Source organism: Eublepharis macularius, chromosome 6 (genome assembly GCF_028583425.1).
Source record: "Eublepharis macularius isolate TG4126 chromosome 6, MPM_Emac_v1.0, whole genome shotgun sequence".
NCBI lineage: Eukaryota > Metazoa > Chordata > Lepidosauria > Squamata > Eublepharidae > Eublepharis > Eublepharis macularius.
Window position 1 is genome coordinate 90,500,956 of NC_072795.1, and position 24,706 is coordinate 90,525,661.

The window sequence follows — 24,706 nt, forward strand, 5'->3', positions numbered from 1 at the left end:
GCATTGTAGGTACAAGCGCAGGGGCTGTCAGGGCATGCTCACGCCCAGGTGGCAGGGGGATCTACGCAGAGGTGTGTGGCCATTTGAAATTGCACAACCTGTCATCCCACAGGTGAGCTGAAGGGGTAAGGGGATTATTGGCTGGCAGGCGGGTTGGTTGATGCTTGGATCTGTGCCCTATGCAGTGCCAAGTCTTTCTAAGCTGTAACCAATAAAATTGTGGCCTTTTAAAATCCCAAAAAGGTGTCTGTCTTCTGTCACCTTGCCCTTACTCCTCCACCCCCCCTCCCCCTTGACACTGGGCCCGCAATTATGAGTTGTTTGTCAAACACAAGAAAATCATACAGTATGTTGTAATTTCTATATGTACTCTGCTTAAAACCCATCCTTATCTGATTGAAGGTCAGGCTACATGTAAGTCCCCCAAAGTCAGGTTTTTTCTTACATAGTAACAATCCTCTCCTGGTGCAGGGCAGTAGCTGTCGGGGGCTGGTCCAGTAGCAAGGTCAGAGTCCATTCCAGAGTCCAAATAGCAAGGTCAGGCAGTCCAAAGATCAGTTAATAGCAAGTCCCAAGGGCTAGGCAAAGGCAGAGTCAAGGCACGGTCCAATAGTCACAGTAGTAAGGCAAGGGCAAGGCCAGGTTCAGTGGAGTGGTTGCAGCAGGAACAGGATTCCGACGTGTTGCTTCCATGCCTCTTGGTCTTCTGTGGCTGGGTTTTATAGACAGGCTGAGCTGGCAGCCAGCTGCTTGGGAGCTATCTTGTGCTTACTTCCTCATCACTCTCAACAAGCAGCTGGCATCTGGCCAGGAGGCGTGCACTTTGCTGCCTCTCCTGCAGCTCCACTCGTTGCTTTTGTCTACGGCGTTCTCTGGGTGAAGCTGGAGGTTTGAGTGTCCTTGACAGTGCTTCACCAGTGGTGTTAGAACTGGAGGGCAGTGGTGCTGCTGGCTCAGATGCTAACTGAGAGCTTTGGGTAACTGCTGGCTGGGATCACCAGTGGTGTTGGGGCTAGCTGCTGGCCATGGACTCTGATCTGCCAGCAGCTGTTCCTCCTGATTGCTGGCTTCTGCTGTATTGGAGCTCGCTTGGCTGGTTACACAAGGCTCCTCTTCTTCCGAGGAGTCCTCACCTTCACTGAGCCCCATGACAGTAGCCTTGGAATAACCAGATTGCAGGACCCCATGTGGGTAACCTCCGGTTGCCAAGTTCTGTTTTAAAATAGTAGCCCCTCTGTGGAAATCTCTCCTAATCCTCAAAATCTGGATATTTGACAAATTCCCCTTCAAATGAAGTGGATAGTGGCCATCATATCTAAGAAATGGATTTTTGTCAGTAGATTTCTCATATAAATCTGTCAGAATCTTTCTATCCTTTTTAATAAGCTCTCATAGTATTTGGATCCAACCAAGTTTTTGTTAAGAAACAGAGATATTTCATACTTCAATATTGGTTTTGGGTTTTATGCATAGTATGTAATTGTGTACATACTGCTATGGTTGAACATGTATGCTTCATAATTGTGAACATTAATGGTTATGTAGTGCCAATTTTATTATGGAGTTTGACCATTTCAGGCCACTGAGTGGACCCTCATGTTACACAAGTTGAGCATCTATACTGTCAGCTATGTTCATTTTGATGGTTTATTTTCTTCTTCTTGCAGCTACAGTCCTGAAATTAATGCTTTATTTGATGTTCAAAGTACTTTGTATATCGTTCATTTCATTACAATCCTGAGTAATAAGTAATTATTTTTCCTCTTAGGTATACTGAGAACTGAGATTGAAATATAGCCACTTCCTCCAAATTATCCAACTAGTTACGATCAAGCTGTGTCTTGAATTCAGGATTTGTTCAGTATTCTGATTAAGGACATTGGCTTAAAAAGTAGGCTATTTGTTTAAAAAATGGCTTCAGAATAGTTTGAAGGACTGTAATTTCTCATTAAAACACTCATCAAAATTAGCATTCAAATTTACATTTTATTTTCTAGTTCATAGAAAATAATACATTAAAATGTTTTATATCTAGACTTGTCGAAATTTTGGTAGAGAATAATGCAGATGTGAACAAGAAGAACAGCAGTGGGAAAGACAGGTAATAGACATATTTTCATCATCAAAGAATATATGGGGCTAGATGATATTATGGAATAAAAAATATTTTTTATCTTAACATAGGTGGGGAAGTTGCACTATAGTGCTTTGATATCTGTGTATGTGTACAGCCTGAAGCAACAGACAAGTCCACTGAGGGTTGAGCTGAAACAAACCCTCTAACTTAACAGCCTTACTGGCTGTAGAATTGAACATCCTCCACAGGGCTTTAACAACATAAAGATTGTATTCTCTCACCACCACCCTGTAAATGTTTGTCTTTAGTGATGATAGTACCTAGCGAATTCTGATTGGCTATGTAGCAGCATGACATCATTTTGATCAATGTGTGATCCTTAATTGGTTATGGTCATGCACTGAAATAGATGGCATAGAGGAGAAACAGAGGACAATTCGTTGAGGCTGGAGAGTTTGTAAAATGACCCAGAAGATGCAAATTAAAGATATATTTGATGTTTTTAGGAGCAATTCCAACCTTTTCGTACTACACATTCCATTCCTGACTTTTGGTGGATAATACTTCAGCACCACCTTAGCTCTAACATATAATTAGTTCGGGAGGTATTTGGAATTTTAGTAGTTACAGCATTTGGCAACGTTTGTTAAAATCTGTCTGTGATCTGTTTAATTTAAATCTAAAGAGTAAGCAGCAGTATGGGGAAGGGGAAGAAAACATCGCTTTACATTGCATACTGATTCCTTGGGTTTTGGCATAATATGTGCAGGGAACTACAGAAGGTGCTGACACTGAAATTCCTAACCAATTTGTTGGGAGGAGACTACCAGCACTTGAAATTATTATCTCTAAGATCCGTCAAAGAGATATACCAGGATCATATTTTAAGCCTGCCCAATTCAGACCCCTCTCCATGGTCTATGTTTCTGCCCCATAACCAAGTTGAAAAGTCCCCCAGTCCCCAATCTAGGTCAGTTCACCTTTTGTCCCTCCAAGATGAGCCAGAGGAAACTTCTCTCTACATGCCACCATCACCATCTGGCACTGTGCTGGGAATGGGGCTGCAGGTATAGCATGGGAGAGCAAGAGTGAATAACTGAGGCCATGTGCCATGGACCACCCTGGGAAGCAGGACTCCATGGCACACCACTCAGCCACTCCTTTTCCGTCTGGCCTTCTTGCAATGTTGGACAAAATAGGAGGTAACTCCTTTAACATAGGTAGCCATAGTTCATACGATGCCATAATACTGCCACGAACTTTTAGGCTGGTTTGTTTGGTTCGATTTTTGGTTCGTCACTGCAGACAGCCTGGTGCCAATCAATCAGTTTCCTAGGCAACAGGGGATGGACTTCCTGTGGACCTTCTGCTGACCCGGAAGTGACCTTCTGCTGGCCCAGAAGTGACCTTCTGCTGACCCAGAAGTGATGATTTTCTGACCTGGATGTGCCGTTTTCACAAACCAAACAAACCAGTTCACGAACCAGGGGCAGGTCCGTGAAAGTTCGTGGTTTGTGAAATTTGACAAACCACGAACCACATGGTTTGGGTTTTTTTCCGGTTTTCTGATTAGGATATAGAGCAATATAGTTTGGGATATTTTACATTGGAAATGCTGTTTAAGAAATCTACATACTTGCAGACATTTAGTGTCTAGTTGAAATCAAATTTTCTTGCAGATTGGAATGAAAATACTTTTAAAATATAAATTGATTTCACAAGTAAATTTCTGACCAAGGTCAAGTAAGATTAGGAAAGAAGCTTGTAAGCTTGTTATGTAGCAATAAATGGTAGGCATTTAAAAAAATTCATTATTTTCCTTTCCCTTCATTTTACAAAATTTCATATTTAGTGTAATAATATTTATATTTTGTGTAACTGTAATTTATATGTTCAATACCATATTTGAAAGCCAAAAATACACAGTTCTGTGTGAAAAGTGCAGTCAAGTCATAGCCAACATAGGATGACCCTGTAGGTTTTCAAGGCAAGACAGAAACAGAGGTAGTTTAGAGATACATAAAGGGTATGAAAAGCAGGTGCAGATTAATATCCATTCAGTTCTGAAGGTAGTGTACATTTGTCCATATTTATAAAGAATAGGCCCCGTTGGAATAATTTTCTTACATTAGATAGCAGCATAGAATTTCAGTTTCTTCAGACCTTAATGGATTTTGGTCCAAATGCTGTCTTATTCACTGGAATGAAATTTGATTATGCAGCAAAATCCTGGGTATAATCAAGGATAGCTTGATTATAATTAGTTCTAGCCTAGATAGAACCTAATGTAGATGATACCACCTACTTTAAATTTGCTTTCCTTCAATCAAAACTGTACCAGAAATTAGCTATACAGAGTTCATGCCTCATAATGGCCCTATTGATCACATTTTAAGTCATCTTAATAAAAGTTTTACTTGCTTACCAAATTATACCCGAGAATATTCCTTCTGTTATTATTTATTTTAAAAAATTCTTCCAGTTCTTTTTTACACGTATTTATTACATCATCTTATAATAAAAGAGCATCATTAATCTCCATCTTCCTCTTGGTTTTCTCTTCCATTGCCAGACTACCTCTATAGGGTTATGTTCTGCAAATACTTTTTGATATCCAATACATGTCTGTTCTTGAATGTGTGATGTCTATCAGAGAAACATTTTATTCTTTATGCAGTAATTTCTGTGCCATTGAAGCAGCTTTGTTTTTTCTATTCTTCATTTAATTTCTTTGTCCTCCTTTAACACTTATCATGGCTGATATTTTTATCAGTCTTTCTCTAGCTTCATTTTACCTTTTCCTCTGTTAACATCTCTCACCTACTCCTGCTCTGCATCTGACAATCTCTGCGGTCTCTAACTTTCCTAACTTGGCTGTCTGTTGGGGCAGGTTGCAGAGCTGTCTCTGTTGTGACTGAGAAATCTTACTTCCATGCAAGTAAATATGTTTCATCTTCAATTGGAGTTCTCTCTGGTAGCATGAACATTTTTTAAAATAATGTACTGTAAATATGTTGAACTGTTGTTTCTATTGCTCATCAACATAATTTTTTTTGGAATAAGAGTCCCTACAAATCCTGTTATGTGTTTGATAAAAATATCCTTTATAGAACAAAGCCTGACTGAGCTATCTATCAGTTGCTTTTGTTCTGTGTTCTAGGAATAAGAATAAACTTTACTAACACCTTATTTTTATGTTGCTGTTCTTTATAAAGGAGTTTGTGTGACTAATAATACAATTAAATCCATGGATTCCAGATGTTGTTTCTTGAAAACAGGAAAAATATCTTTTAAAAGCTATAGAAAGGACTTTTAAGAAAACATTCTCAGCCCATTGTCTGTAAAGCCTATTATCAGTCAAGCTCTTAGAGTATTTGCATGTGTATACTTTTACTAAAGAAATGTTATGCTACTGTAAGAGCAGCTGTATAACAGTACACTTCTGTCTTCCTTGCTGTCAGGAGGCTTTGAAGGGTGCAACTCTATTTAGGATTGCACTGTAAAATAGATTCCTCCCCCCGCCCCCCAGTGTTCTATATTGCTATAATGCTTACATTCTGTTTGTCATAAAATGAAGAAATTTTATTTAATTAATCTGAAGTTTGACATGAGAAGTCATTTGGAGAGGGCTGTAAGCTGGCCAGATTTCTGAAAAGCTTGCAGCAAAAGGGCTGATAGAAGTTTTAAAAATTTGTGAAGATACTGAAAGGTTGCGATCAGTTTTTACACACCAAAAACACACTTTCAGTTTCTCCTCTGGCTGGTTTTCATTCTTTCAAGAATTCATAAATATTGCAGGGGTCTTGCTCCACTGGTTTTGGAGAAATTGTGTTATATATTCATAATGATACAAAGGTTCAAAATGCCCACCTAAAATATTCATCAAAGCAAGATGAAAATAAGATTGCATGCCCACTTGGTAAAATAAGCCTTCATTGTGAAAAGCTATCCCAGAACAAAAATGGCAGTCCAAAAGGATGCACGAAAAAGGATGGTGCAGTACTAAGCAGAGATCACACCCTTCTAAGCCCATTGACTTCAGTGTAGTTCTGCGTAGGATGGCATTGTTAGACTCATACATCTATAACATATTATGGCAGCATAAATGACAAAGATTGAAACTCTTAAATGAACATTCATATTTTCTTGGATTAACATAAGGATTATTTAACAATTTATTGATTTAAATTTTCAGTCCTGACAATTGTGCAAAATAACATTTTTTTTTATTTTACAGTTTAATGATAGCTTGTTTTTCTGGTCACCTGGATATTGTTAAATATCTCAGATCCCAAGGAGCTTCTTGGGAATCAAGAGACTATGGGGGTTGCACAGCTATGCACTGGGCAGCTGATGGAGGACACTATGATGTTGTTCAGTGGATGATTGAAGATGGCTGCAAGGTATGAGTTTATATGTGTAATGCAGTGGAAGATATTCTATGGTAGGTTTTCAGATATGGCACATTCTACTATATGTAGGAATAAGTGCCCCAGTAGTTATATTTGAGAAATCATGCAGAAATTGCATTGCCTACTTAGGGAAGCTTTTATATCACTTCAGTTGTCTATGAATGAAATATAATGTGATACCTATATTTCATCTTTCAGTGTTTTGCTGCCACCATGGAATAGTGGATGCTGTAAAATACAGTTTTGTTGCCATGTTTGCTATACAAGATTTTTACTTGCCTTTTATTATGGTTGAGGTCAAGGTATAGGCAAGCTGCCTTGCTGGTCTCCTGTTGGAGGGGATTGAACCCCCCCCCCCACACACACAACTGTTTTTTAATTGACATGCTAATATTGTCTACCATCTCAATGGATTTACTAGCTTGGGTTGAGCAATATGGGCTGCTACTTTGAGTTACGTGTTGTTGAATTTTATGCCTTTTAATGTGATTTTATTGTGGTTGTATTTGTATGTGATGTTATCTGCTCTTAGCCTGCTTGTGGGGAGAGTGGACTATAAATTTAATAAATAATAATAATAATAAATAATAATAATACACTTCATGTTTGCTCCCTCAAATTAAAAACAACAAGTAGATAAGTTTACCAGACTGCTAAGCAACTTCTAGTCCTTTTTCTATGCCTCTGTAGAATTGGTCTGCTTGATTTGGGATATCATAGCTGGTGAAGAGATTTCTTCCATGGCAAATCATTACTATTTTGCCAAAACACAGAGACTGTTGAAAAAAATCTATTTGCAATAACCACACAAAAGAAAAAAGAGAAGCAAGAGTCTATAAAGAAGATAATAAACATGTTGATATTAGAATGAGAACATAAGACTACTCTTGATAAGAAAAATTGAAGGAAATGAAACAATTTTTTAAAAATCTGGGTTTATTTGAAGCAGAAGAAATACAGAAAAAATTTAAATATTTAAAACAAAGACATTTTGAATTTGTGAATGAACCTGGAAGATATTTAGCACACTTTCTAAGAAAAGAAATAGAAAAAAAAGAAGGATACCTGGGATCAGGAAAGGAAATCAAGTAATTTATGCAGAACAAGAAATGCAAGAACAGGTAAAAAATTTCTTTTCAAATCTTTATAAAGAAGAACACACAGATGAGGAAGGAATGGAGAAATACTTATCTGAGGTACCAATTAAAATTTTACATATGAGCTTAGAAGAATTTTGAATCAAGTGGTAACAATACAAGAGTTTAATTACACTATAAAAAACTTTAAAAAGATAAAGCACCTGGTCCAGATGGATTGATGACAACATATTATAAATGTTTTTACAATATATTAGCAATATCCTTACAAAGAATAATGGATTAAATACAAGAGAGAAAGCATATACTACTAACCTAGCAAGAAGCTAATATAACTTTAATATATAAAGAAGAGAATGATCCATTATTATCACAATCATATAGACCAATTTCATTATTAAATGTGGATTACAAAATTTTTACAAAAGTAATGGCTGAGAGATTTAGAAAATGTATTCCAGACTTAATTCATGAAGATCAAATGGGATTTGTTCCAAAGAGATATATGAGAGATAATATCAGATATCTGCTGACTGCAATTGAGTATTCAATAGAGGTAGGCACGATCCAAAAAAAAATACCGATCAAGCTGATTGTGGATTGGTGCCGGCGACGATCCCGAATTAACGATCCACACCGATCATCTCCCGTTTCCGATCCGTGGATCGTGGAGGCAAAAGCGGAGGGGCGCCCCGCTGTTCCCAGCGATACAGGAACGGTGGCTGATGCTGGCAGCATCTGTGTTTGTGTTTGGCTATCTGTGTTTGGCCATCAGAGCTGCCTATCAGGGTTTGCAGGGATGAGATTGGAGTGCCCATGGCTACAGAACACCCCCTTCCCCCTCCCTCCCTTGGGTGTCTTCTCCCAGCTGGTGACTGCTTTGCTGCTCCGTGGTTGGAAGGAAGCCCTGCTGATCAAGGCAAGCTGGGCTTCCATTCGGGTTTCCAGGGCGACAGAAGGAGGGCAAACACAGCTCAGGCATTCCCCTGGCTCCATTGCCAGGGGAATAGATTGCTGGCGCCTGAGTGTCTGGCTTCCCGATCCAAGCACGATCGCCCTGATCCAGCCCCCCTCCCGACCACTGGATCATTGGCGCCCCGCTGTTCCCAGCGATACAGGAACGGTGGCTGATGCTGGCAGCATCTGTGTTTGTGTTTGGCTATCTGTGTTTGGCCATCAGAGCTGCCTATCAGGGTTTGCAGGGATGAGATTGGAGTGCCCATGGCTACAGAACACCCCCTTCCCCCTCCCTCCCTTGGGTGTCTTCTCCCAGCTGGTGACTGCTTTGCTGCTCCGTGGTTGGAAGGAAGCCCTGCTGATCAAGGCAAGCTGGGCTTCCATTCGGGTTTCCAGGGCGACAGAAGGAGGGCAAACACAGCTCAGGCATTCCCCTGGCTCCATTGCCAGGGGAATAGATTGCTGGCGCCTGAGTGTCTGGCTTCCCGATCCAAGCACGATCGCCCTGATCCAGCCCCCCTCCCGACCACTGGATCATTGGCCGTGCCCGAACACGATCCGCTGGGTCCTGATAGCGCGATCGCCATTATCGTGAGTTTTTTTCGATCGTAATGCGGATCGTGCCCATCTCTAGTATTCAAGAAGAAAAGGAGAAAAAAGGCATTTATGTTTTTGAATGCAGAGAAAGCTTTTGATAATGTTTCTTGGTTATTTTTAATGAAAGTATTGCAAAATATAAACTGTGGAGCCGAATTTCTACATTGAATGCAAAATATCTATACATATCAGCAAGCTAGAATTTTGGAAAATGGCTCCCTAATGGAGAAAATTGAAAAGGTAAAAGGAACTCGGCAGAATTGTCCAGTATCACCACTATTATTTATTTTGGCAATGGAAATATTGACTTTAAAAATTAGACAAGACACCAGAATTGCTGGAATAAAAAAAGTTAAGAGTATAAGATGAAAAGTTAGGTAAACAATGTTTTTATATTAGTAATAGAACCAAACATTTCTTTGAAATAATAAGATATAATAATATTATCTGCTGCTTTAAATATGTACGCCTATGTACCACCAGTGCTCCATGTTGTCTAATATTAGTTCTAGAATTGATTATGTTCTGCTTCAGTATTTTTTCTGCTCCGTATTGGATTCTTGCTAATACTATGTCTTTTAAACCTATATCTGTTTATCCTATGGCATCATTTATGGAAATGTCCTTGATACTGTATTGAAATGTACTTGTTACTGATTGTACTAATCTCATACTGTGTAATCAGCCTTGAGTCTCAGTGAGAAAGGCAGATTATAAATGACACAAATAAATACATACATACATACATACATACATAAATAAATAAATAAAATTTGGAACTTATTCTGAATGCAAACTGAATAAAAAGAAGACTGAGATAATGTTATTAGCAGCAACCAAAACAGAACAAGAAGAAATAGAAAAAATAACAGAATGTGTTGTCACTAAAAAAACCGAATAAAATATTTAGGTATATATGTAATGGATCAAAATGATAATTTATATAAAGATAATAATCAAAAAGTTTGGACAAGTATTAGTGAATATTTACAAAGATGGGAAAGATTGAAAATTCCATGGTTAGGAAGAATTTCTGTTGTCAAAATTCAAAAAGTTGAATGTTCTGTTTCAAATGCTACCAATATAGCTGAAAAGACCTTAAAAATGTCAGAAAAGGATAAACAATTTTGTATGCATTAGCCTGAATATCAGATTGGATTATAAACCTAAATAGTAGAAACATCAAACTCGAGATAATTGATACTAAAGAAGGAATCCATAACTATTTATGAATTAAGAAATGATTAAAAACTATTCAAAGATAAGATGGTACTTGTATTTTGAGGGATGGACTATTAAGAATATAGTAAAGAGTTCAGTAGCACCTTTAAGACTAACCAACTTTACTGTAGCATAAGCTTTCGAGCACCACAGTTCTTTTTGTCAGATGCTTGACAAAGAGAACTGTGGTTCTCAAAAGCTTATGCTACAGTAAAGTTGGTTAGTCTTAACTCCTCTAGTATTAAGAATATAGTTTCAGTGCAGAAATAGAATAACAGTGCAATCCTATGGAGAGTTACACCAGTCTAAGCCTATTGAAGTCAATGGGCTTAGACTGGTGTAACTCTCCATAGGATTGCACTGTAAGTTTGCCAATTTCACCACTGATATCTCCAGTTGATGCCTGTTGTGGTATTTGTTGATTAAGAAAATTATGAATATATGATAGATAAACAAGGGAAAATAAGAACATGGCAATAAATTCAAGATGAAGGAAAAACATTCTGTGGTTGTTATATTATCAAATGGTGTCTAAATTCAAAGAACTAATAGTCAAAGGAGGCCAGTTAAGAAAGAAAACAGCTTTTGAACAATTAATTATTGGAGGTTCAAAACATCTGTTAGGAAAAATATACAAAATATTATTGCAATATGATACATAATAAGAGCAAGTAAAAATTGTATGATAAAAATGATGCAAAATTTTGGAGAAAATATATGCATGAGCCAGTGAGAAAATCTATGGACCAAAGAAAGTAAATTTACAGAATGTCAAATGTTAAGGGAGAATTGGTATAAAATGTTCTTCAGATGGTATATTACTTCCAAAGACATTGCAAAAGCTAATAAGGCCTATAATGGGAAGTGCTGGAAATGTGCTGGATGCAACATTTTATCATATGTGTTGGACATGCAAGAAAGGAAGAAAATACTGGATAGAAGTACATGAAGAAATGCAAAAGATTATTAAAATTTAAATTTGTGATGAATCCCAAAAATATGTTACTAAATATTTTACCAAGTCATATTACAAAAATGCATAGTCAACTATTTAAGTATATAGTGACAGTGGCAAGAGTACTGCTTGCAGCAAATCCAGTTCTGATGGAATGGAAGAATAAGCTATATCAATGACAAAATTAACATATTATATACACAATAGGCCAATTCCAGAATTTCAAGAAAAATGTAAAGTATTTTTTATTATATAGTTGAAAAATAAAAATAATTAAGAAAACAAGGTTGCACTTACCTGTAACTGTTGTTCGTCATGGGCATGCGCAGTCCCAATGTGGGAATGTACAGAAGAACGATGACAAACTATTATTATTGGATATGAAGACAGATGAAAAAATCTTTAAATAGAAGTGAAGAATTAATATATATAAGAAGTTCTATAAAGATATATGATTTAATTGATGACAATATGATTTAAATGATAGTAGTTTATTCATTATGGTTTAAAAATATTATTTAGATGATGTGTTTAGGTTTTAATGTATGATTTAGATGATTATTGATGACTGTAGTAGTGGATGTTTATAAATGGTAAGACTTACATGACTGTAGGATTGTAGCTTATGTCTTATGTGATTTAGTTTATTAATTGCAATAAAAAATTTAAAAGAAAAAATTATTAAGCAATAGAAATATATTATATAAACTAAGAGCCAAACTACTTTGATGCTGGAGTACAATGACCGGATGTATCTTTTGACCCTAAAAAACTGCTGCATTAGAGTCCCAATAAGATTTGGTCCATAGTGCACTGGGCAGCTGATGGAGGACATGCATGCTATGGTTCCAGTAACAGAACTCAAGTGATATATGTAATTTGGCCTGTAATATTAATTGCCTGTAGCTCATCCTTTTGCTTCTTTCAGCAACTGATTCTGACAGGTGCAGAATAATCCAGAGTACAAATATGATTAGTTATAAATTTATATTGATGTACTAGATAACACTGCAGAAGGCTAAGGAGGGCAAACGCTTCCTTGCAGCAGAACACCATTGGTGGCAGTGATGGTTAGTTGAAACTGAAATTACAGCTAATTACTGAGCAAAGGAATTCATTATTTTCTCTCCTTTGTATGTGTTTACCCCTTCACAGCTTACTTTGCTATTTCTTTGTCCCCTTGATATTCTTGATATTCTTTTTAGCGCTGCCACTAATTTGATAGCAAGTTTGGTGTAATGGTTAAGAGCGGCGGGACTCTAAACTGGAGAACCGAGTTTGATTCCCTACTCCTCCACTCAAAGCCAGCTGGGTGACCTTGGGTCAGTCACAGCTTCTAGGAGCTCTCTCAGCCCCACCCACCTCACGGGGTGTTTGTTGTTGTGGCGATAATAACAACATACTGTGTAAACTGCTCTGAGTAGATGTTAAGTTGTCCTGAAGGGTGGTATATAAATCAAATGTTATTATTATATATTATTATTTTATATAGTAATATGTTTCATGTTAAAATAGGGCAGGAATAGAGTTTATCTTGACCAATATTACTTCTATTGCTGCGGCATCACATTTATCAACAGCTTGTGGTGTACTACAGAACACAATGCTGGTACTTTCCTTGCCAAAGTAAAATGGCAAGGGCAGAGGTGAAAAGAAAAGCCTTTGACACAGGTATATGAAAAATGGGAAGCAGTAAATGAGGCACAGTTAGGTTAGTTGCAAGAAAGAGATACTGTAACTGTACTGGGAGGCTGAAGAAAGGTTTTGTGGAAGGAAAGGATTTTGAAGTGGAGTTTAAGAGAAGGAGAATGAACTGGGCTGATGTCTAGAAAGGGGTTGAGGAGGCTGTTCCATGCAAAACAAACTGCACAGCAAAAAAAAAAGTTGGGAATAATTCAAGGCAGGTAATGGCTCAGCAAATATTCAGCAGCACAGAAATCTATTATCTTAGTTTCTTTTGTAATACTCATGTTTCAAGCTATATAACTTGAATAACTTCCCTTCTGAACCAGGTTGATGTTAAAGACACAGGACTTGAATGGACTCCACTGATGAGAATATGTGCAATAAGTGGGAAAAGTGATGTGGCTGCTCTATTAATAGAAGCTGGAACAAATGTGAATATGAAAGATAAGGATGGCAAGACACCTTTAATGGTATGCATTTACAATAAATACCATGCCAGAATGTTTCAAGTTAGGGAGAGGGATTTTGTTTGTGAATAGAAAAACCCGTGGAACTCATCTGTGCCTTATGGATTGAGGTGGGGAGTTATTTCAGATTTAAAGGCCTACAATGTATGAAAATGAGATATCACTCCTACCTGTTTCCCTGTGCAGGGGTCTCCTTGACATGGTTTGTGCCTATTGTTTTTTATCACCATCAATTTCCTTCTCCAATGTATGGCTTTATTTCCTCCTGACCTATGATAAAATCTGTCATCCATTAATCCTGTGACAAAGAAAGCCCTACTAATAACAGGGATCCGATTCTATTATACTACTTGGTCCTCCATGGAAGATTTTTACCACTGAAGGAAGTCTTTCTTGTACAATTTGGCAAATTTTGTGGAGATCTTGTTTTTCATGCAGTGCTAATGATGCTCACAGGAATATTATGCAATGCTAGCACAAGGAACCCTTTTATGTGCCAGTTTAAGGGATCCTTGAACTGGTGTTCTGAAGACAGGGGGATTTGAAAAGCAACAACCTATTTCTTCTTTGATTTCTCTTGCTAAGGCACTTTATATCAAATGATCTCCTTTAGTTTGGGCAAGAAATGCAGTACATAGGCTGAGCAGATTCAAATGTTTCTTTAATAAGATGAGTCCTCTGATTCCTTTGCACTTTGAAAGTCATCGTTCTGAAGTACCACATTTGTAGATTCTATAAAGATCAAATGTTCTCTGTGTCATATTTTCATTCCAGTCAGCAAAGAGAGAGAGAGAGAGCATGCACAAGTGCTTACAGATAGGGGATTAGGATGATATTTTAATGATCTGAAGAAGCATGCACATTATTGCTGAGATTTAACTTCTGATTAATATTCATATCCCTCCCAGAGATGCAAAATTCAGCACCAAAGTTGAGCCATTTATCCACACTGTCAGTAAACATATCTAGGCCGTTTTCACACTGCTTACTGGCCACGGAACATCGTGCCAAGCTCCCGGAACGACAGCGACTTCCTGGCACGATTTTGTGTGAGAACGGCAGTTCTCTTGCGAAATCATGCCACGAAGATGCTGTTGTTCTGGGAGCTTGGCGCAATGTTCCGTGGCCAGTAAGCAGTGTGAAAACAGGCACAATACACAAATGGTGTGCAACACTGTACACAGCTGTTCATTGTCCATCTTCTTTGCAGCCCCACATGGGACTGCGCACGTGCAGGCCTGCCGACCGGATTATTTTTTCCTAGAAAAAGTCCACCAGGGGGCGCTCGTCCGCCGAGTGTGCATGCGCGGTATTTCCCGCTCAAACAACATCTGGCGACGGCGCCCCCTCACCCTCAGTTTCTCTTTTGCTGCCGACCGGTTAAGTTCTGTTAGTCTGCTGCAGAAAGAGAAGAAGTGCGTCATCAAGACCCTTTTCCAGTGGTGAGATCTTTCAGTATGGTGGACAAGGCCCTTTTTAAGCTCTGTGCGACTTGCTCTATTAAGATGACCAAGACCGATGGCCACTCAGTCTGTTTAGAGTGTTTGGGGGAGGCTCACAAGGTGGAGGAGTGCGAAAATTGCCAGCGCTTCACGCCCAAAGCTAGGGCTGAGAGACAGAACAGGCTTCAGGCTCTGCTATGGAAACGAGCCATGAAAGCTACAGGTGTCCCTTCTACCTCCCTGAAACCACCGTCACTCAGTGGCGGGTCGGCCCGCAGAGCTGCCTCAACCTCTAAATCCCGCTCCCCAGATCGGATCCGTGCTATCGCCTCCGATTCAAAGACCGTTCTGGATACCTTGAACCGCCCTGTGGATTCGGATCCAACTCGGGTCCATAAGCACCGGAACAAATCACCTTCATGTTCGGAACCAACGAACACCTCGGTTCCAAAAGCCAAAAGAGTGTCATCGGATCCGATCCTGACCATTCGATCGGAAGCGGGCAGAGCGGAACCGAAACCTCTATCGGATCTGAGAGTGTCGGATCCGAACATGTCGACCTCGAAGGCTAAGAAAACTGACCATCTTGCTGAGCGTCCTCAGGTCGATCCTAGCTCGGAACAGAAGGTATTGGAACCAACCATCCCTGATAAGGTGGATTGGAAAAGTCGTAAACGTGAGAGTGGATCTGTGGTCGATGCTCCTGCGGTAAAGAAGGCTAAAAAGAAGACCAAACACAGTCACTCAGCCTCGGTGCAGACCGAACAGATTTTTTAGGACAGACCTAAGACTCCCTCTCCACGCGCAAGGTCTCCTTCTTGCCCATCATCTGGAGAAGAGGGCGAGTTACTTGACACTCGTAGAGACTACTCTCTTCATAGAGATTTGTCCCTGCATTTTGGCGGTTGAGACTATGTTGATAGGGGATCGGATTACTCGAGATCCCACCGCTCGTACTCCCCGTTCTCTGACAGAGAGGATTGGGGTGTGTGTGGTCGAAGTGACTACTCATGTTATGGTTCTCCTGAGCGAGGCTTCACTCATCATCCTTCGGATCCGATTCAAGATCCGAGTCCTAGTCCTCCATCGGATCCATCACCGGAGGATATTATTATTGGAACTGGACGTGTGTCTCCTTCTGAAGATTATAGACTCTGTGCCGAGCAGATGCTCCGCATGGCTCGCTGCCTGGAGATTGAGGTTTCTACGGTTAACCCTAAACCCAAAGATAAGATTCTTCAATATGTTCAGTCTGAAAATCCTACTACTATTGCATTTCCTATGACTGAGGGCCTGGTAGAAGTCATCACCTCAACTTGTGAAAAACCGGCCTCCATTTACCCGACCTCTCGCAAGCTTGAGGCTCTCTATAAGACTAGAGACAATGATTGCCCTTACCTTTTTTCTCCCCCTCCTCTGTCTTCTCTGGTCGCTGAGGAGATGCAGGCCCATCAACGCCAGAGCACTCATGCCATCCCTGCAGACAAAGACAGCAGGAAACTTGATGCTTTAGGGAAGAAAATATATTCTTCGGCAGCATTGAATCTGAAAATCACAAATTATTCAGCAATTATGGGAGCTTACCAAATTTTCTTGTGGAATCGTATTGCAGTTTTCTTTGAAAAGCTTCCTGATGAGCAGAGACCTTTGGCAAAGGTCATCATGGACGAGGCTCTGCATTTGTCCAGACAACAGATCAACACAGGATGTGATTCTGTGGACACTGCAGCCCGTTCACTAGCTTCAGCTATCGTGTTGCGCAGACACTCTTGGCTCCGCACTACCGCTTTGCCTGTGGAAACACGTAGTAAGGTGGAGAACTTACCATTTGAAGGGCAGACTTTATTTTCGTGTAAGACGGATGAATACCTTTCACAGAAGCGTAAGGATTGCCTTACTGCTAGATCTTATGGTATTCTACCATCCAGACAAACATCTGATCAACGTTTCCACTATCGTAACTATCAGGGCTATCACAGTAGATATCAGAGGTTCCACCCGTATCCTCACTATGGGTCCTACAAGCCTTATCAACCTGCTCCAGCTCCTTATCAGCGTAGGAGGTCTAATAATCAACCCCGTCGCAATCAGCAGAGCTCAGCTGCTAAGGAATCCTCCAGTCAAAACAAGCAGTTCTGACTATGTGGCGAACAGTCTGTTGTGTTTGGGGACAGACTAGCTAAGTTTGTTTCAGCCTGGGCCGAGATTACGCAGGATAGTTGGGTTTTGAGCATTGTTTCAAATGGTTATAAAGTTCAGTTTGAAAATTATCCTGAATTGTCTCTGCCTGATTTTTCGCAACAAACCCCCTCTGACAATTTGCAAGTGGAGGTTTTGGCATTACAACAGAAGGGGGCGATTCAACAACTTCCCCCACAGGCTTCTCGATTGGGGTTTTACTCCAGGATGTTCCTGGTGGATAAGAAAGATGGAGGTGTATGTCCTATTTTGGACTTGAGGAGGCTAAATAAATTTGTTAGAGTAAAAAAGTTTAGAATGCTCACATTCAACACTGTACTGCAGTTGATGCCAGATGATATGTGGTTCACTGTCCTGGACCTAAAGGACGCTTATTTCCATATATCTATACATCCCGATTATAGGAAATTCCTTAGATTTCTTTGCAAAGATAAGATTTTTCAATATCAAGTGTTACCCTTTGGGTTGTCTACCGCCCCTAGGGTCTTTACGAAATGTATATCCACTGTAGTGGCCTTTCTTAGGAAGCAGGGATGCACAATCTATCCTTATTTAGATAATTGGCTTCTGGCAGCATCATCAGCTGAGGCCCTTCAGGAACAAATTGGAAAAGTTATACTTACCTGTTCCCACCTGGGACTTCTAATTAATTTTGGCAAATCGGCTCTTCTTCCTTTGAGAAGACTTCTCTTTATAGGCATGGTGCTGGATGGTATTGCTAATAAGGGATTCTTACCTAGTGATTGGGCAAAGAAAATTTGTAGAATGGTTAATCTTTTTAGGAGGTGCAGATTCCAACCTGCTGCGTCTATCCAGCGGTTGTTGGGGCTCATGGTCTCCTCTACGGCGGTCATCTCTTTTGCCCGCTTACATATGAGACCTCTTCAATTGTGGTTTCTATCTGTCCATGATTTTGAGGTTGCTTCTCAGAAATATTCAGTCCCTAGAAGCATTCTCCGCTCCCTAGAGCGGTGGCTTAAAGAGTCTAATCTCCTTCAGGGTGTAGCTTTTGGTCCAGTACAATCTGATATTTCCATCTCTACTGATGCCTCTATGGTGGGATGGGGTGCACAATGTGGAGTCCTTGAGGCTCATGGCCCTTGGACCGATCAGGAACGGGAATGTCATATTAACCTGTTAGAATTAAAAGCCATTCGTTATGCCCTTATCGCTTTCGCAGATATGTTGCGACAAAAATCAGTCCAGGTCCTCACAGACAACAGTACTGCGATGTTTTACCTGAACAGGCAGGGAGGCACCACCTCGAAAGACCTTTGCGAAGAGGCGGTTCATATCTGGGAATGGGCTTTGACCAGGCACATCCATATTCAAGCAGTGCATATTCCTGGAACCGCAAATGTTGTTGCAGACAAATTGAGCCGCATGGTACACGACAACTACGAGTGGACTTTAACAGACACCTACTTGAACAGAGTGTTTGTAAGGTGGGGATATCCGGACATAGACTTGTTCGCAACAGAGAGCAACAAAAAGGCCCCATAATTCTGTTCCAGGGGAGGAATAGGTCTTCACTTTCTTGACGACGCCTTTCAAATTGCTTGGAGGGGTCATGTGTTCTATGCGTTCCCTCTGTTCCCGTTGATATCCAGAACCATCAGCAAAATTCAACGGGAGGGATCTCGTGATTCTAGTGACCCTGTTCTGGCCTCGACAACCTTGGTTCTAGCATGTCATGCTGCTGTCTCGGGGGTTGTCTTATCGATTCGAACTGTGTCCGGATCTACTGTCAGACAGGGGAACGTGGTATCACGACTTACCCAGACTGAACCTCACGGCTTGGCATATTCTAGGCAGGAGGGAATGTCAGACAGAGTAACTGAGATTTTGCTTAATGCTAGACGGGACACTACCAGAAGGTCATACGCTGCTAAACGGAAGCATTTTGAGGCTTGGGCTACTCCCAAGGGATTGGATGTCTGGGATTGTCAGTTAGCATCTATTTTTGAGTTGTTATTATCATTGAAAGATGACAGATTGTCTAAGTTGTCTGTTAAAGTATATTTGGCTGCCATTTCAGCTTTTCATCCCAAAATAGACGGGAAGACTGTGTTCTCTCACAGCTTGTCTAAATCTTTTTTGAGAGGGTTGCATAATGTTTTTCCTCAGGTTAAGGACATCGTGCCGCAGTGGTCACTCACATTGGTGTTGACTGAGCTCATGAAGGCCCCCTTTGAACCTCTAGCGACATGTGAGTTAAAATGGTTGTCTCTCAAAGTAGCTTTTCTGGTGGCTATCACCTCAACATGAAGGGTTAGTGAATTGGCAGCCTTGAGATTTGACCCCCCGTTCCTTAAGGTTCATCAAAGTAAGGTAGTGTTAAGACCTGATATTCGGTTCAGGCCTAAGGTGGCTACTCAATTTCATACCTCTCAGGATATTGTTCTCCCTGTGTTCTTTCCATCCCCTTCTGATAATTCGGAAAGAGCCCTGCATTCTCTTGATGTACGGAGGGCGCTATTATTTTACTTACACCGTACGGCTCCTTTTAGAAAGGACAAGCAATTGTTTGTCTGTTATTTTGGCCCTAGACAGGGTAAGGCTGCCACCTCTCAATCTATATCTCGATGGGTGACGATGGCTATTAAAGCTTGTTATTCTCATGCTAACTTACCTTGCCCCCTGGAGATTAAGGCACATTCTACTAGGGCCCAATCTACTTTGGCTGCATTTTTGAAGGGGATTCCACTGCGTGACATTTGTAGAGCTGCTACGTGGTCCTCCTCAGAGACGTTCGCTAAACACTATGCGATGGACGTCATGGAGAGGAAGGATGCCTCGGTGGGACAAGCGGTTCTCCAATCTCTCTTCCTTTAGAGACACACCCACCTCCTAAGGTAAGCAGCTTGTTAGTCTCCCATGTGGGGCTGCACAGAAGACGGACAATGAAAACAGAGTTTCGCTTACCGTAACTGCTGTAGATTGACGTCTTCTGTGCAGACACACAACCCTCCCTCCTACCCCGCTGTGTCCTTCCAGAGTTGGTATTTGGACGGCGGCATTGGATAAACTGAGGGTGAGGGGGCGCCGTCGCCGGATGTCATTTGAGCGGGAAATACCACGCATGCGCACAACGAGCGCCCCCTGGTGGACTTTTTCTAGGAAAAAATAATCCGGTCGGCAGGCCTGCACGTGTGCAGTCCCATGTGTGTCTGCACAGAAGATGTCAATGAACAGCAGTTACGGTAAGCGAAACTCTGTTTTCCTAATCCTTTGTGACAAATCTGTCTAATTTCTACCAAATGTCTGGCCGAGACTAGTGATCTTTTTTTCCTCTTTCTTTTTTAAACATTTTTTATTGAAATTAAACAAGTATAACATACAAACCAACAACAAACATCTTACAGCTGAGACTAGTGATCTTGAAAAAAAAGTTGGAGTGTACCTCAGCTTTTTTTAGTGTATTTCTAAAAATGTAAAACATATGTGTGACTGACAGGTGTTTGCAAATCCATATACCTTATAGCTCTTCAAGGAGCTCTGATTGGCAGTAGCTCCCTCTTAAACAGGTATGTGGCAGCAAACTCAGTCTTGCCACTATGTAGCATATGAAGTGGCCCTATTAAATCCTGAGTGCTGGCTGTTAGGGTTTTTAAAAACTTTTTTGCTTAGCTATCTAGAAAGCCTGGCTGCTTTACCTCCATGGTTATGATTGTACTGTAATAGAGTCAAGAGAAATAAACAGCCCTACTTTGGGAAGGCAACCCTAAACTGTGTGTGTGTGTGTGTGTGTGTGTGTGTGTTTGTAGTCTGCTGTCTCCACAAGCGGGCTCAGAGCAGATAAACAACATAATAAATATATATGATAAAAACATACAATAAAAGCGCTAATAATAATCATATAAATACAGTGCTATAACATCCTAGAGCAGCACGCATTGCATCCCACATCTGATAAGCCAATGAAATGTAATTAAGTCCTCTTCAGTAATTCAGTCAAAGCCTACCAGTCACTGAAGAGGTTGCTTGCGGTGTAACAGCTGCCAGTTTAGAAAAGTACAGTGCTTTCCTCTTTAGTCTCCTTCATCTGTTACCACTAAAACTGAGAGCAAGTTAACGTCTTCCTGGAGCAGTAGCCACATGGAGACTTACTTTCTGGTCAGAGGCTATTCAGGTAGGAACTTTAAAGATGGGAATATATTTGCTCTTATTAGGATCCATTTAATACTTTGTAATGCTGCTTGCGTTATGCAGCATCTACTGAGTATTAATCCTTGCTGAATAAGGAGATGCCCACCTATCCTCCAGAGTGACTCTGCTTCTATCAGCCATGAATTATTAGGCTACACAGACCATTCCAATCTTATGGGAGAAGAACAAACTTAATTTATGCAATCAACAACTACAGGAGATAATTCAGAGAGGCTCTTCCCAGTAGAAGCGCTCTAATTTTTGGTGCAAAAGGCATGGTGTTTTTATTACAGATGATCACAGAGATACTCAGAATAAAAAGAAAGGAAAGAAACCTACATGACTCTTTTATGTAAACTCTGACACAGAGCTGCTTCACACAACACAAACTTCCTCCGCAGGATTCGGTTTTGTATGGGAAACTGAGGGGAATCCATTACGTAGCTGGCACATACAATGAACTTAGATGTTTATTTCAGGTGTTTCTGAAAGCAGCATTTCTATCTTTTATGTATCTGACATAACAAATGTGTGTGTGTGTGCTTTTACTAAATGTTACAGCCGGTTCTGTCAGTTTTCTACATGCAAATGACTTCTGATGGGAAAATTGGACTATTGTCAAGCAGTCCTTAGATTCTCAAACTTCAGGGAGGCATAAATAATGAAATTATTTATTTTTTGTTCTGCTTTTACTTGCAGGTGGCAGCATTAAACAACCATGAAGCACTGGTTCAATTATTGCTAGAAAACGGGGCAGACATTTCAGTTAAAAATGAGGTAATAGCAATAACAGCAGGGTTGGGTTTTTGGTTTTTTTTGGATGCTAGTTTTACAAAAAAATTAATAACAAATTCATCATGTAATTTTTTTTCCAGTATGGTAAAGGTGTCTTGGAAATGGCTAGAAGTTTAAACAGAATGGTATGTACATGTTTTCATTGAACTTGTCTACAAATATCAAATTTATTAGCATTTGTTCATATCTGTTAACGTCTTTTTTGTTTAGAACGTGGTTTCATTGATAGAAGCGAGCAAAGTAAGGCAGAAGCCTGATCTTCCTACATCCTCTGATACACAGTTACGTGATGAAAGTCAATGAAGTCCTCATCTGATCAGGATGTTGATGACTATGAGGACTGCCTTCTGGTTGCTTTCCTTTTTAGCTTTTTGACTATTTTAGAGTCTTAGATGCTTTTATTAAAATTTTAGCTCTGTTTCATCTCCAGCTTATTATCTGAAGTTTAAATCTATCGAGGAGTTTTACCAGCATTATTTTGTAACTAGCAACAAAGCCCGTTGCGTGAAAAAATGCAACAGGCTCTAGCAAATGGTTGGGAGGGATGCGCTGTGCTGGGCCTCCCTGCTGCCTCCATGGCAATATTGTGATGCTTTTCTATGGCAGTCTGGTGCAGCTTCATTTGGAATACTGTGTACAATTCTAGTTGCTCTATCTCAAAAAAGTGGATGTAGTGCTGGAAAGGGTGCCAAAAATCATCCAAAATTCTCAAGAGATTGGAGCACTTTTCCCAACAGTCAAGGCTAAGGAGATTAGCAGTGCACTCCTAAACATACCCTTCTAAGTCCACTGAAGTCTATGGGCATAGAAAGGGGTGACTCTCTTTAGGATGGGACTATAGTTAGGCTAGGCTGAGTAGGCCCATTGCACCAATTGATCAGCTGCTCTATTCATATTCTTTATAGGCAAGAATAAGTCCTTCACAGTCTGGGACTCGTACTTTCCCAATATACTTTGCTGCAACAGTTTCACTCATCTGAGCAAAGCCTTCTGCAAGACCCTTTAGAGCACTGAGCCTTCACGCAGAAATAAATGCTGCAGTGCACAGTGGGGCTTACATCTAAGCACATTCCCACAAGAACACTCAAGACCCCAGTGAACTTGGGAATCTACTTGAGCCCTACAATAGCAGTGACTGCACCACTTCTATCCAGGCACTTTGTGAATACATTTATCTCAGAAAAAGAAGGGTGCACACAGGCAAGAAGGGCACCTGATTTGCAAATGTAAACAGTTTCTGCTTACTGATTTGAGTGGACTTCCTTGCATGAGCCAGCGATTCTTTCTGCCCCCGAGTAAGCAGGAGAGGCTTGTAACCTCAAAGTCTTTTTTCCACCTGACTTGCTCTGTCATCGAAGGCAGGCTGTCAACCTCCAGGTGGTGATGGAGGTCTGAAATAACAACTGATCTCCAGGCCACCAAGATCAGTTCCCCTGAAAGGCTGCTTAGGAGAGGGGACTCTATGACATTATATCCAGCTAAGCTTCCATCCTTCCCTGAACTCCACCCTCTCCAGGAATTTTCCAACCTGAAGCTGACAACCCTATTTCCCAGTCTCTAGGTGGTAGCTGGAATTCTCCTGGAGTTACAACTGATCTCCAGCTGACAGAGACCCCTTCCCCTGGAGTACAGGACTGCTTTGGAGAGTGGACTCCATTGCCACCCTCTCCAGGCTCTCCCCCTCCCCCAATCCCCTGGAATTTCACCCCCTGGAGCTGGCAACCCACTCCTGCCACCTTTTGAGCCCCAGCTGGGGGTGGACCCCAGCTGGGCTCTCCTTTGCCGCAGCTCTGTTAGCTGGCCGCCCCTAGCACAGGAGGAGCCCCCAGCTGGCCCGGCCAGCGCTCGGAGGGTTGAAGGTGGAACGGCCTCCACCCACCCACCCCGTGCATCCTGAATACGATGAACTTCGCTTTCCTTGAATTGGGCATGAATCTATTATTCTGGCAATTAGAATTGTTTCTTTGTCCCTGCAATGTTTAATAAGCTAAGATCAACAAGGATCTAATTTGTAAGTGATGGCCTTCATAGTTCCAGAGAGAATAATCTGATATTACCCATAGAAAATTGACAAGCAAGTACTTTGGCTGAAACGTGACAACTGATTTGTAGGCAAACCAGCATCTAAATCAAATACTATCTAAGGGAATTTTTATCTGCAAAGAATCATGCAAATGTGTTACAGCATCATGTTGAACAATCCTCTACAATGGGATCAGATCAAGGTTTTAACAGATCATGAGATACCGTCAAAAATTCAGCTCGACAAAATTCTGCTGATGCAGTGATGCTAGAGTAAGTCTCTGCAACCGTCATTGCTCTTCCATAGACCTGCAAATGGGCTGAATGGTGTGTTCTTTTTGATTGTGTGTGAGCTTTTTGGCAACATACCATTTCTAACTTCCTAGTAACCCAGAGGGAGAGAGGCTGATTTGACAGGGGGTCGAGAAGCAGCCCTGTCTAGTGCCCCTGACAAGTCCTTATTCCAACATGTAATCAGGGCATCAACATAGTCACCATTGACATTTCTTATGTTTACCATCCTAAGTAGAGTTACACCCTTCTAAGTCCATTGAAATCAATGAACTTAATCACTGTAACTTTGATTAGAATGGCACTGTAAGTCCCCCTAGAGCATTCTGGATCCAATGG

The 24,706-nt window shown here is 40.7% G+C and overlaps 1 protein-coding gene across 1 annotated transcript in view; it reads left to right on the forward strand.

The window, feature by feature from the left end:
- FANK1 (fibronectin type III and ankyrin repeat domains 1) overlaps positions 1-22,362 on the forward strand; it is a 64,056-nt gene extending 41,694 nt beyond the window's left edge. Inside the window, exons 6-11 of the mRNA XM_054983791.1 lie at positions 2,036-2,101; positions 6,315-6,480; positions 13,329-13,472; positions 21,959-22,036; positions 22,135-22,179; positions 22,265-22,362. Coding sequence (XP_054839766.1) covers positions 2,036-2,101; positions 6,315-6,480; positions 13,329-13,472; positions 21,959-22,036; positions 22,135-22,179; positions 22,265-22,357 — 592 coding nt within the window. The 3' untranslated portion in view covers positions 22,358-22,362. The remainder of the gene's footprint in view (positions 1-2,035; positions 2,102-6,314; positions 6,481-13,328; positions 13,473-21,958; positions 22,037-22,134; positions 22,180-22,264) is intronic.
- The last annotated feature ends 2,344 nt before the right edge of the window (positions 22,363-24,706 follow it).